The sequence below is a fragment of the Castanea sativa genome, chromosome 2 (assembly GCF_040712315.1).
Source record: "Castanea sativa cultivar Marrone di Chiusa Pesio chromosome 2, ASM4071231v1".
Lineage (NCBI taxonomy): Eukaryota > Viridiplantae > Streptophyta > Magnoliopsida > Fagales > Fagaceae > Castanea > Castanea sativa.
This window is the reverse complement of record NC_134014.1, coordinates 14,737,132-14,752,066: the sequence shown is the minus strand read 5'-3', so window position 1 is coordinate 14,752,066 and position 14,935 is coordinate 14,737,132. Positions and strand designations below refer to the sequence as shown.

Sequence of the window (14,935 nt, the reverse complement as noted above, 5' to 3'; positions counted from 1 at the left end):
AATGGGTAGTGAAATTCATGCCCTTCGAATGAATTGCAATGAAATGGGTATGTAATTCATGCCCTTTGAATGTGTAATGAAATGAACTTTTTTTTTATTATTGGGAATGAAATGGGTATGTAAATTTTATGGATATATAGCTAGATAAAATGTTGTATAGTTTTTCAAGGATTTTTGGTTTTTTTTTTTTTTGTATTGGGTATGAAATTGGTAGTCTTAGCATGACCGAAAAAGGATTTAAGTATGAAATGTGTAATGAAATTCATGCCCTCTGAATGAATTGGAATTTGTAATTTGTGTAGAGAAAATGTTGTATAGTTTGACTAGATAAAATGTTTTCTAAGTAGCATAATACACTTAACTCTAACAGGTTCACAATTACTGTAATTGATATAATCTTATACCACTGTGGGCCGCTTAACAATGCCAATGCGAATAGAGATTTCCATTTGAAGGGCTGAGTACAAAGTGTTGTTATACTCAAATTGATCGTAGGTTGAAGACCCTTGATGAATTGAAGATGATAGTTATGGAAGAATTGTGTATGAATCCTTTTGTGTACAACATACAAATTACATATCGTTCTTCACATGAAGTCCTTAAGTATTGGATTAATTACAAGTATATGGCGATAGAAGCAGACAAACATGTAAAGATCAAGTTTGACAAGTTGGAGAGAATACCTAGAGTAAGTGGTATTGAGTTGTACATAAAGTTGGAACCACGTGCAGAAGTTGGTGTCAAGGAAATCCAACAAACAACCACAAGTTTACAGGTTACAATTCCGAATGCTCAATATGAGTATTTTACACATGTAAAGGATGATGATGATGACGACGATGATGAGACTGCCTTAATGGTGAAGATTTTGTCGATAGAGATGAGTATGAAGAGAGCATTGAACGAAGGGACTTTGAGAGAGACATTGATGACTATGAGATATTTGACCGTAGTGAAATTGATGCAGACAATATTATTAGTGACCATAACATTACGAACACAATCCCTGTCTACGTATCGCCTGCCTTGTCATTCTCTGCAAACACTTGGACAAATATGGTTGATCCTTAAAACATTGAGATACCATTTGTGTCTACTTGGAAAGAGGGGGTGGATTTGTGCAAAGGGTTGACTTTTGCCAATAAAGTGGAGGTGAAGCACGCATTAACAATTTATGCCCTCAAGGAAAACAAACATTTTGTGATTAGTAGGTTAACGAAGGTTAAACTTTGTGTGAAATATGTGGATGAGTCATGCAAGTGGTATGCTGCGGCAGTTAGGAAGCCCAATCTCCACGGACTATGGATGGTCACCGTGTATGTAGGTCTTCACACGTGTATACCGATTAGGTTGCAAAGTGATGGTAGAATGATAGATTCTAATTTTATTGCATCAAACATCCTTAAGAAGTTAGGCGAGGATCACACTACCCCAATTAAGCATCTCAGATCTATAATGGAGTTGAAATGTGATAGCCATAAGTCTTCTTACTATAAGGCATGGGATGCAAAACAAAATGTGATTGAGAAGATATTTGGGAATTGGGAAGAGTCTTACCAAAAGTTGCTACTAGCATATATTGATTAGGATCTGGATACTCGAGTATTCTATCGTGCCATACCCACCAGTGTAGATGACACTACATTTTTGCATTATGTTTTTTGGTCTTTCGGTCCATGCATTGATGGAATCAAATATTGCAAGCCGGTTATCAGTATTGATAGGACCCATTTGTATGGTAAATACCAAGGAAAGTTGTTGATCACAATGGCAACTAATGCTAACACCAAGGTATTCCCTCTCGCCTTCGCCGTTGTGGATTGTGAGTCAGGGTCCAGTTGGAGGTGATTTTTATAATGCCTCAGAGATAAGATAGGGGATGTGATACCTGATGAAGGCATTTGCATAAATTCTGGCTGACATCTTGGTATCAAAAACGCCATTGCAGCCTGGCCTAGGGATAGAGATGGAAGAACATGAGCAAAGTGGGTGCACTGGAGCTGGCAGGTGGGTATGAGGGTGTCTCAAGATGCATAGGATGGGTCAAATTGAATTCAATACTAAGGTCAAAACTGGGCTGCGAAGGTGGGGTTGATGGAGGGACCTCAGGCGGTGGAGATGCATGCAAGATGGGCGCAGGTATTTCGAGACTAGTTATAATCTGAGGGGTTGTTTCTCGCCGACCACGACCCCTAGCTGCGCTTGTGCTTGGGCTTGCAGTAGCTTGCCAACCACAACTCGGTGTAAGTAGGGGTGTTGCGCTTGTGCTAGGGCTTGTAGTAGCACGCTGACCACGGCTTAGTGTAATTAGGGGTGCTACGCTTGTGCTTGGGCTTACAATAGCTACTGATTCAATCTCACACCCATTATTTGCCTGGCCATTTGGTACGGCAACATGGCCAAGCTCATCCACAACCTTTAGGACATCTAAGACGTGCAAGTGTCCTGGGCTGCCTATAGGAAATAGTTTCAATAGTGCTAAGTGGCTTTCAATCTGAAAGGAAAAAGTACCATTAGGATCAAATGTGAAAGTTTTGTATATCAATTTTACACAATGTATATATTAGTACTTATTAATTGATAATATTGCTAATATTCCAAATCCAAATATAGAAATCTATTAGTTCTACATTCATACATCTAGTGATCTAATACACTCTTTACAACCATAAAAAAAAAGGCAATAAAATCTAACTGCAACACATTACCATTATATCTAATTTAGCGATGTTACGGTCGACATACTTCCGAGTGATTGAACGGTACTAGCGGTAACATGCATGATCACGAGGCATATCACCAATCTGAGGAGGTGCATGGCATACTTGTTGTTGTTGAGTATCCCATTCTTGGATATACATTGCGTGTATCTCCCTCCAATTTCTATCCACCTTCCCATGCAAGTCTATTGCATGCAGTCTTGCACTGGTGTCAACACGAGCAGGCTTCGCCTGCGCCAACCCAAACTATCGAAGGATACGGTCTGGGTGGTGTGTCTCTACTACGCAAAAACACACAAGTGGCACCCTTGCCCTCCATATATCCCTCCTTGTAACGCAGAAGGTAGGAAGGTGGCGTAAGTTTGCCTCATATGGCTGCCACATAACTTACAGCAGACAAAAAGACATTTATGATAGCATCTTAAAATATGAAACAAAATTAATGGACTTTTTTTATCACCACGAAAATTACCAAAATATCAAATGTACAAGCAAACATAGGAAGTTCTAAATAAATGAACATGAAAATGACCAAAATATCAAATGTTGCCAAGACTTTTCAATAACAGATACTTAGCGATTTTCTAATGCGTAACATGTGTCAAGTCTATGCAACAGAAAGATAGATGGTAAAAGTAGAAACAAGAGCAATCCTACAGTGAAAACTAATTTAAAGAAGCAACAGAGATATAGATTCTAAGTCTTTTTATTTTTTGTTCTTCCTTCATTTTGATTAAAAAAATTAAAACTTTAGAAGGTTAGACACTACATGATTTATTGATAATAAAACCATATATTATTAGTCTGTAATAAATTTTTTGTATATTATTACCTAGCCCGACTGCATTCTAACTAATTACTCGCGATAGTGGACCAATGCCATGTCGGATGGCCTATTCTTTAGGCTTGACACCAGCACCCACCTACAGTTACTAGGGAATAAGATAAGATAAGATAATACCACTTAGTTACCGAGAAGAGTACATTGTATAACACAGTGAATATCATGAAAATACTTACTTAAATGCAAGTGCAATTTTTGGTGTTGGGCCATAATCACATCCAGGTGGGGGCACTATCTTCGGGTGCAAGAATGGGAACCTCACCCATGCACAATACTGGACCAATTGCATCGCCCCACTAATCTGCCTTGCATCTTTCTAGCTTACTTGACACAACTCTCTGTACAACCATGTCAGGCAAGCACTACCCCAACTATACTGTGGCGGATCACGGAGCTTCCACAGGAACTCCAAGAACATCAAATGCACCCTATCTCCTGACTTGTCCATGAAAATGGTATCCCTAAGTAACGCTAAAATATAGCACCAGGCGTACTGATCTATCTGAATTTCCGTTGCATCGTCAGGCTATGGCTCTGCAATGCGCTCAAGAAGCCAGCTGATGAGAATTATTTGCCCCACCAAAATTTTAATGTCATTTTGCGAAACTTGAAAACCAAGCAACTCCTCGCACATAATCCTCCAACCCCCCCCCCCACCAGTTGGCCTAATCAAGACCACGCCGTCTATAGGAAGTCCCAAAACAACCTCCATATCTTGTAAGGTGATTGACATCTCACCATGTGGAAGATGGAACGTATGGGTCTTCGGCCACCATTGCTCAACTAGGGTTGATAATAGGCCATGATCTATCTCTCTGGACAAGGCTGTATACAATTCTTCTAGCCCCACCAACTTGATAATATCTATCACCCGATTGTCTTGCATCGATAGTTTTGCCATCTCCTTAGAGTGACCATAGCACTCAAGTGGCCCCGAGTCCTACAAAATCGATAAAAATCAAAGTGGTTGTTAGAATTAGATATACAACTTTGAAAGAATTTGCTAAAATTCAAAGAGAACAAAAATAAATAAATAAAGCAGTTGTTAGAACTAGATATTTCACCTCATCATTCCAAATATCGGTTGATCGATGAGCTGGTTGTCGCATTAGCATTGAGTCATCAATGGGACCAGGGCTCACGATCTCGGTCCCTCACCAATCCGAGGATCCATACTGCAAAGAGTGCTAGTGGGAGATCATTTAAACACATTGTAACATTTATGATCGATGATTTTACTGAGTAAGGAGAATGTCTAAAAAGATGAAAGACTATGCTAATTACATCAAATTGAAGAGATGTACTCTTATGTAGAGGAAAAATGGTTAAGCTTATTGTGGGAACTGAACATGCTAAATACTAAACTTTTCTGTAAGGAGAAATCTTGTGTGCCTTGATAACAAGTTACTCGAGTTGTGTCTATATTGAATAAAGTATGGCTTACATTTTATGATAGTTGTTCTAAATTCTATTTCAGTCAAGTTACCTGAATTCTTCCATGCAAAACAATTGCAAGCATCTAATTTATTCTGCACGGCAGTTGGGCAGTTGTAACTCATGAAATTCATAGTAATTTTTACTATATTAGGGACCATAAAGGCATTTTAGCAAATCAATGCAGACATTTTTTTATATTAAGAAATTTTATTCATACAACACAATGAAGCAACAAATATTCCAAAACAAGCAGCACTAGCTGCAGACTTGCCTTATCAAGCAACAAACTGCTTCTATTTGAATACTTAGGCCCTGTTTGGTTTTTTTTTTTTCATCACTCATCACTCATCACTCAATTTTCTTCACTCATCACTCATCACTCATCACTCAAAATACCTCAATTTCTTTTAAAGGCATGTTTGGCACTTGTTTCTTCCTTCTAATAACTCAAAAACTTTACATTTTTTGTGGGGCCCACTGACTGAGCACCTTGTCTGCTAGTTTGCCTACCCGCATATACTTTCGCCCTATACCCAATTTCATCTCATTTATTCCCTTCAGCCCATATCTTCTCCCAAAACCCACACTGAACCCAGCCTTCCTCCATCGTCCTTGCCTGCGGCGCCAATCTCTACCTTCACCTAGCAGGCGTACCTCGTGCCCATCGTGACCCAGCTTGCAAGATCTCCTCCAACATGCAGCAATGGCGCCGATCAAAACTGCAAGAAAGGAGTAGCAACCTGGCACCGACTTGGGTATGAATATTTCTTCTTCTTTTTAAAAAAATTAGGCAAAAAACTTGATACTCCAACTTAGGTATGTCATGTATAGATCACATATTTGTTGTACTTCTTTATGTTGCTCCATTGTTTACAAAAATGAGAAATGGATAAAGTTATGAATTGGGTTTTTTTTTTTTTTTTCCAGATGTGGTGTTGGTAACAAATTTGAAGTATTTGGTTGCGATTTTAAAGTCGAGCTGAGTCTCATACTCGATGTAAGCTAGGTAGTCCTGCTTGGCTATGAATGGAGGAAAATGGAAATGGAGGAACATGGAAAAAATGAAAAATATCAAAATAAAACCCAGCATCTGAATTTGGGTCTCACCGGAAAGCGGAATTGGTGAACGGAGCTAACCTGCTGGAGCTCAGCGTTGGGCTGATCGGCATTTTCTGGAGCTGACCTGCTTTGCGGTACTGTGGGTTTGGGAGAAGGAAAGGGGAGAGTGAGATGGGTAGTTGGGAAAGATATGAGAAAATACTACCCGTTGGAGCATTTGTTGCTGCAGTGATAGAACAACACTCTGCTCCGTGGGACCCAATTGTGCTGTAAATTACGAAAAATGCCATTGAGTGAACAAACCCATAATTTGAAAACAAGCCTGGGCTGTTTCCGAAATTGATAACTCACATCTGCTAAAACTCAGTTTTGTTAACTGAGTTAACTGACCCAATTTCCAGCCAAACAATGTTTGTATATGTGGGGCCCACAATTTTTGGGTTATGAGTTAACAAAACTCAGTTTTGTTAACTGAGTTTGGCAAAATCCAAACAATGCCTTAGCACTTCAAACATAGTCACGTCTACTCCCTAAGAACCTAATATCTGAATAATGTTCTTTTTGTTTCCTACAATATTTCATCCACCAAAACCTTAATTTTATTAAAAAGTATAAAGAATATAAAAATTAAAAAGCTAACTCAATACTATTCTATGATTGCCCATATGAAGTTAATAAATTGAGTAAACATTTTTCTTTACAGATTGGTATAACTAATTTATATATATATATATATATATATATATATATATATATATATATATATATATATATTGCGATGCAATCATATCACACCTCAACTAGATGAATTTAAAATTATACTAGGAAGTGTTAAATGTTGTTTTATGAATAAGAATTAGAGGGGATAATAATTAACAAGACCTCAAAAAATTGATACCATCCTTGCAACATGTGTACACAGCTGAAATTTACATCTCAATAAGCACAATTAACCAAAATTACTTATATAATATGCGTGTAATGAAAGAAAAGCATCTATGCATTAACATAAGAGCCTTGAATGGTGACTGCAAAAGTTCTTTACTAATATTTCCATCTTATAAAGCACGTGAAAGTAGAAAATCCTTAACTTTCATTAAAAAGCCATTAGAAAACAACTATTTAGAGCTCTCAAAAGACTAGACCTTTACCTTTCTTAGCATACCATACCAATAAACTTCCCAATATCCATTTTCACCTCAAATCAAATGAATGCAACACCAAAACATACAAAGCCCCCACATACACAAACAATTTTAATTCATCAAAAACAAAATTAGAACATGAAAAAAATGAGTGCACCTAGATGAAAATTCTTGTAGAAATTGAACTCACATAGGAACACCCAAGTGGGCTTTATGAGCTAAAAACTGAAATCCTGAACACCCAAATGGAGATCCCAAACTTTGATTTCAGTGAGAAAGAAAGGAGACAACTGCACCTGATGTTCAACCACCTAGACGGACATACAACATGGGCTATTCCAAAAATCCTAATTCCTATGCAATCTATTTGGATCTTTATGAGACTGATTTTGGGTGGGAGAGACCCAAAAAGATTGAGGAGATTTCAATTGACACTACCATAGCCATTTCATTGACTGAGAGTAGAGATTGGAGGTGGTTTTTGCATTATTGGTTGATTTATAATAATAATAATAATAATAACTTGTATTGCATTTACAAGGTGTTGCCTTTGTTTAATTTGAAGTCCTTGTAGGTGAATTATATTGACTACTAGATGTTTTATATTATTTTTAGTTTTTATTTTTCCCTACCCTTCTTCTATTTTAGTTCAAGATGACATTTTTACTTCATATAAAACTGTAAGAGGTGGAAGTAATTAAATTTGAAACAAATGAAGCTCCTATGGGGATTCCCCTTGGTCTTGTTCCATTATGCCTGATTGGTACTAATCTCTCTTTAAAAGGTTTTCACATGTTTAGAAAGCTATGATCAAACAGTTATCAAATCTTGAAGCTGATATTCTCTAATACTTTATTGAATAACTATAGCTATGTAAATGAAATGCAATAAAAATTGACTAATTATCCAATTATTTTACTTTCATGAACAACATATTGAAGGGTGTCATTTGTTAATTTACAGCTTCTAACTATAGTTGTTCTTTAAAAAGAGGACCCCACGAAGACATATTCCAAACAAAGTTTCAAGAATATGAAAATTAAAAAGCTAACTCAATACTATACCCTCAGAAACTCTAATACCCAACTCAAAATCATTTCTTTCCAACATTTTTTCCATCAATCAAACACACCAATTAACAACAGCCAAACAAAAAAGGGTACAAACCAAATAAAATCCATTAGAAGAACGAATAAATTGGGTCCAACTATAAATGAACATAGAAATGAAAAAAACATACCTTAAGGAGGATTTTGACTGAGGGTCCTCGGGCCGCCGATGAGAGGAACGTCTCCACTAGAGTGAGTGAGCATCCCCGGTGTTTGGGTGTCTGAATGTGTGGGTGCCGGTGTCTGAAGGAGGAGACTGTTTGAAGGAAGAGATTGTTTGAGGGTGAGAGTGAGTGATTTGGGTAGGTTTCGGTGTCTGAAGAGGAGAGTGTTTGACAATTAGAGTGTTTGATTTGGCTGTCTGAGAGTGAGTGTGAGAGTGTGGGTGTCTTAGAGTGAGTGTGAGAGTGAGGAAGTGTTTAAAAGTTTGAGAGTGATGAGTGAGGTTTGAAAGCTTGATTTTAATTGGTCAAAAAATGAGTTTCTGTAACTCGAGTTTAAAAGCGAGTTTTATAACCTTGATTTCCACGTGGAAAACTTTGTCCACGTCATTGTATGAAAAATCCCTAACTCAAGTATTAGTAGCTAGAGTTCTGCATTGATCTCGAGTTTTAAAAACTCCAGATGCTAGTTTTCCAGATTGTTTTGAAACGGGACAACTAACGAAATTGTTAGCAATTGAAGCTTAATTGGCAAAAAAATTCATAATAGTTGAATAAGATAAACAAACGCTATAAATTGAAACTCTCTCTCAAAAAAAAAAAAATTCATATATATATATGGTCTAATATTTTGGCTTATAAAACATTTTCGTTTCCTAACCAAATTGAAATGGTCATTGGTACAATATTGACAACTTAGATCTCAACCATCAACACACCAACACATAGCAGCCGAAAGCTACAAACCTCCATCGAAATACAGATACTTGCAATACTAAACATGAAAGATTAAAAAAAAAATTGTTTTTTCACTTCATTTTTTCTTAGATTTTGAATTTATACTTTATAGTCTATTTTTCCATTTGAGGCTCCAAATGGCCCAATAAATTAGATACAACTTCCCATTTTGGATAAGTTTTTGTGAATGAAAGGTTAAATTCATATAATTATTTGGAATTATCAAGAAATATTAATATTTCATATATTATTTAGAATTACGAGAAATATTAATGTTTCGCAGTACAACCGGTCTTCCAAAATCCTGTCAAATACCTGGATCACAGGATGCCGTTGTTATGCAGTTTCTATGAATTGCAGTCCAACGACATCATGACAGGGAAGAATAAGCAATTGAAATTCAATGGCGTAAAACATTAACAAATTTCGGGAAAACATACCACCTTCTAATCAAAACTATAGAGAAGGGAAGTGAATTGAAAATCCTCTCTCTAAGAATGGCTAGATTCCAACTATTCCTACGTTGTGTCATCCAAAACTTTAGGGCTGTCTCCACATTCTCAGTCTCTGAAATTTGAACTTGCCAGAATCAATTTCCTTGCAGTTCAAATAACTTCAGTTTTGCACAAGCCAACTTTGCTCTCAAGCTCAATATCTCATTATTGCCTCACAGATAACCTCTCTGATAAAACAAGTGAGGAAGAAAACACAAATTAGTTGAAATCAAATGGAATTTCTAGTCATAGCTAGTACAACAACCAACCAGAATCAAGATAAGATACAATGCACGCATGCAAAATAACAATCACAGATTTTTTTCTTTTTTTATAAATTTCTATTCAAGGAAAAAAAAAAGGAACACGGAACATTGCAGCCATTTTTTTTTTCAAGTAATAAGAATATCCACAATGTTCTTTATATTTTAAAATTGGACACCAATTTCTGTTCTAGGCAATACCAAAATTCCAAAACAATATGGGGGGGAAAATGCTAGAATTGAGGGACATATTGTGTAGATAGCTGATGCAATTAAAAGCATGTGCACCAGATTTCCTAACAAAGCAAAAAGCTGCATATATACTTCAGATACAACCATTTTCAAAATGAGACAACTAAAGGGCCAACATACTTATAAGTTCATAGGTAACAATCATTGTTGTTCCATAGAGTGACATATTTAAGAATCGAGGTCCAAACCCTCTATAGAAGCCCTGCCATCCATCTTCCTTAAGGAGCGTCCTCACCGTCTTGAGTACTGTTGGTCTTCCAGCACCAAAATTATCCATGACCTTCAATGTAAGTGAGCCAAATTCGAAATAGTTTATATTAGAGTTATTCCATGTATGACATATCCAACAGGTTGCACCAAACATGATACATAAAAGGGTAAGTTCTTTATCCTTTGGAGCTGGAAATGGAATCAGAGGATCACACACATTACTTTACCTGCAGTCGTGTCTTCACAGTGTCAATGGGAGTAGTGATAACAGATGAACAAGCACCAGCAACCATTCCTGCTGTTGCCTGAACCGTCACCATCTCTATATGAGATGGTTTTTTGTCCATGTCATCTCTGTAGCCCAAGCTCCTAAAGTGATAAGAAATGTTAAAGAGGAGAACACATTGGTCCACATTTTAACTGTGAAGGAATAAGATAGATCACTGGAACATTAAGATGAACCTCCAAATGATGTGTTGGGCAGCTCCATAGGCACCCCACCAAAGTGCAGATGCTGGGGACTGCGTCAGGGCTGTCAATCCAAAGCCTCTATACATACCACGGAACCCTTCAGCCTTAATCACTTTACACACAACATCATATGGTCCATTGCAGACTGTAGTCCCAGGAAGCCCTTGTACCATTAGTCTCTGGCAGATCTGAGAATGCATCGCTTACAATTATAAGTCATTGTCATGGGTTCCTTTGGTGCTTAACTCTCAAAAAACCAAAATGCTTTATTTTTATAGGTAAATGGTATAAACATAAAAAACTATGCATAATACAAGACATTTACCCAAAATGTTTCATTCCAAACACTGGCCTCTAGCTACCAAGCTCACAAGAGACACATTGTTTTTATAATCCAATCTAAACTGAATAAGTTTTAATGCATTTGAGCCCAATAATAAAAGAAGAAAAAGTTCCACAAGTTTTGGACCTTTGGATCTAAGCAACAGTGCATAAAATAGTATAACACATAACATATTGGCACAAAATATTAGCAAATAGTTTATTTAGCTCACTTGTATGCACAATGGGATCAAAACAACTCAAAAAGTTTATGAGCTGTGACATTAGAATTGTAGCGACCATCAAGTAATAACAAAATATACATTATGGGCATGCCTAGCCATTTTTCTCCTTCCAAGTATCTTTCCCATATTTCTAGATTAAAAAAATGACACAAAAGGAGTGTATATAATGGAAAGAATAAGTTCACCTACCACCTCCAAAGGCACATAGTAGGCACAAGAAACCAAACTTGACATCATTCCTGCCACTCCATTTGCAATCCCAACACGCGATGATTCAGCTATATCTAAACCTTCAATATATTTTAACATCATATCTTTTGATATTTCAAGTGATGTCAAAGCCAGGACTCTACCAGGCAATGATCCAACAGCAGAAGTGCCAAAACCTCTATAGAGGCCAGGTATACCATCAGTCTTCAATATATGTTTAAATACTGAAATTCCTCGCATGCGAGAAAGACCAGAACCAGCTACTTGCATTCTAGTCTTTACAACTGCTGTAGGATGTAACAAGGCTGACTGAGCAGTAAAGAGGATAGCTCCAATGATATGAAACTTTGTCTTGTCCAACCTAAAGTGAGGCCAAAAAGATTATAAAAAAGAATTATTTCTAGACCAAATTTGAGCACATCAAATGACTTCCCACATATAAAAGACATGCAATGTAAAATCAGTATCAAGAAGAAACTCTAACTGAACTGCAAAAGAAATGGTGTTGGTGGCTGAGTTTTCGTTCAATTTTTCCTCTTTTTTTTGGGGGGGGTGGGGTCACAGACTAGTTGTACAATGGCAAATCACAACAATCGTAGAATTCAAAGTGGAGAGAAAAGTATTTAGTTACAAAGCACAAAATCAAGCATTCATCCTTCCCAACTGCATTCTTGAATTGTTTCACTAACCAAAATTGACAAACCATATATAGACCTAAAAATTACTCCATACAATTACTAATTTCACGAAGCTGCACACATCACAAAACTTCATGATCAAGGTGCCTCCTGATAAATTACCACTTATTCCAAAAAAAATGATCAAATAAGTGTCAGGCTGGTCCTCAGTCGATTACCACTTATTCACTTCATGAGGTCTGGTCCTCAGTTGATTATGCAACCATTGAGGTTACTTATTAAGTCACAATTCAATGTGACAGGCTGGCATAAGCAACTACTCTTGATTAGAGGCAAAAATATGACCCTTAAGCGTGGTTCACGGAAAGTACAAATCAAACTAAAAAAATTGCTTCTTAATATCTAACATAATAACACACATATGCCAAGAGCATTGTAGGTCAACTAATAAAAAATACATATTTTTTTTATCGGATTAAACAAAGGGATTCGCAAATAAAAGTGCTAATGCTAAAGTCAGTCCATAAATTGTTAAAGCTTCCATAAAAGCCAGACTAAGCAATAAAGTACCTCGTATTTTTCCCCTCCGCTTCAGGCTGTCTCGCGACACTTCCTAATGTTTCTAATGGAGACATCCAGAGTTCAACCCCCCCTCCCCTAGTCCCAACCACGAATTATTAAAAAGAAAAAACATCAATTTGGTCCGTGCAAATATGCAAATGAAGATGAAATAATGCCACAGCCAGCTAAAAGATCAAATGCAACCTTTTAGAACAAAAGCAAATGACTCGTCCACAGAAAGGTTATTATATATATATATATATATATATATATATATATAAACCCTCTAATCCAAATTACACATTCTAAATTTAGATGAATTGTTATTGTTATTGTTATTGTTATGTTCGTCCTCAAAAACAAAAAAATTTAATCATTTTTGTCAAGCTAGTCCACAATGAACGGAATGATCTTTTACATGAACACTAAAGTTTAAGGATTAAAATGACAAAAAAAAATTATGGACCAAAATGACAATTCAACGTGTAATTTCATACTGGACCGAACAGTGGCAAAATGGGAAGGAAAAGAAAAGGTGTAATTTCATAATTTGGATTTTAGGGGTGGAAAAAAACGAAAAAAATAAAAAGAGAAAGAAAAAGAGAGAAATGAAATGAAAAGAGAAACCTGTCCCAATTGATATCGGTGTCAGCAAGGGCCAAGCCAGGAGCAGTTGTAGCCTCGGCTTCCATGGCCATCCTACAGACTTTATGGCTTTTGTGCCACTGTTTGGGTTTTCTATTTTGTCTGCAATGACCTACACTGATATTTTGAGGATGTGTGTGTTTTTTTCAGAGACTTTGACAACAAGATTTTTTGAGAAAGTTCCAGTCGGTTTGGAATTTGCAGGGGACTGGGGAGACAGACGGGACGGGAGAGCAGGTGGCGGCTAGAGAGAGAGTACGTAATAGCGTTGAATTTTTAAAAAATTAAAAAGCGAGCGAGTGTAACGGATTACGGGACCTGTATGCTGTATCCCTATCTTTTTTATTATTACTAGGGCTTTTGCCCAAGCCCAATCAGTCAATACTGGGTTTCCCTCTCTTCCATGTGCTTCATTTGAGCCCAAATATAGTTGCCTTTTCCCACCATACACACGAACCACTTATATTTATTAATCTTTCTTTTTTGTAGAAAAAGTTGGAAATTTTTGAGAAACCCAAAAAAAAAAAATAATAATAATACACACTCAAGGGGAGGGAAAACAAATTAAATTTAAATAAAAAAAATTCAATTACATCAATGGTGTACCTGGAGAAGTACAATCAAGTTCGTTCGAGAACAAACTATTTAACTAAAATTGAAAACTTTTTGCTGAAAATACTGTAAAAAAAAATTTAAAAACTAACTGAATAGTATAATAGAGTCGATGAATAGTATCAAAAAGTACAATAAGACTCATGAATAGCATAAAAAATAAGCTAAAAATTCAAATAAGTTAAAGCTTATATCACATCTCGAACGAGTTCTCCATCTCTCAAATTACAATACTCAAATATATTTAGAAAAAAAAAACAAGGAATAAAATGAAAAGCAACACTTTAATCCAACAAATTATGCAATTAGGATAAATTTTTCACATCTTTCAAAACTTTTACATTCTATTATTGTCAAAGACACTACATAATACAATGTGACACAGGCCTCCAAAAAATTATATTTTGATGTCTACTAAGCAACAAATATATTAATAACTCTGTGGCATAACCCATTGGAGTCCAAACAGACAATCCACTAACCCCCCCTCCCCCACCCCCCCACTCTTCTTACACATACAACACCAATCCAAAACAATTGTACCTCACTTGTGGAGATTCTCTATAGATAAAAAGCAATCCAAAAAAAGTAGGCAACCCTAAGAGGGACCTATGAACATCACACCACTTTTCATTATTATTATTATTACGAGCAAGACTTAGGTACAGTACTTATGTGTTACTCCTTAAGTTTTCCTTTTAAGATTCTGCTATGTGAAATTTTTCTCATGGGATGAAAGTGTATTTTTTAGTTAAGTAGCCACATGTTTGAATCTTAAGAGAATAACTTAAGGAACAGCA

The 14,935-nt window shown here is 36.4% G+C and overlaps 1 protein-coding gene across 2 annotated transcripts; it reads right to left on the bottom strand.

Moving 5' to 3' along the window:
- Positions 1–9,441: 9,441 nt before the first annotated feature.
- On the bottom strand, positions 9,442–13,819 carry LOC142624136 (uncharacterized). 2 transcript variants are annotated; one of them, XM_075797648.1, is made up of 6 exons: positions 13,506–13,819; positions 11,659–12,040; positions 10,895–11,091; positions 10,660–10,801; positions 10,343–10,502; positions 9,442–9,895 (listed from the first exon to the last, which is right to left on the bottom strand). In XM_075797648.1, the coding sequence occupies exons 1-6, from the start codon at positions 13,574–13,576 to the stop codon at positions 9,873–9,875; spliced, it is 975 nt and encodes a 324-aa protein (XP_075653763.1). In that variant the 5' UTR covers positions 13,577–13,819; the 3' UTR covers positions 9,442–9,872. The 2 variants fall into 2 exon arrangements, with proteins under 2 accessions (XP_075653763.1, XP_075653765.1); XM_075797650.1 differs by having other exon boundaries at positions 10,411–10,502.
- Positions 13,820–14,935: the final 1,116 nt, after the last annotated feature.

Bases quoted from the DNA above. Each gene is read 5' to 3' on its own strand.
- LOC142624136 (XM_075797648.1), bottom strand. From the start codon at position 13,576: ATGGCCATGGAAGCCGAGGCTACAACTGCTCCTGGCTTGGCCCTTGCT. The intron at 10,503-10,659 runs GTAAAGTAATGT...CTTACATTGAAG, and splicing joins CTGTGAAGACACGACTGCAG to GTCATGGATAATTTTGGTGC. The intron at 9,896-10,342 runs GTATGTTGGCCC...TTGTTTTATCAG, and splicing joins TGTTACCTATGAACTTATAA to AGAGGTTATCTGTGAGGCAA.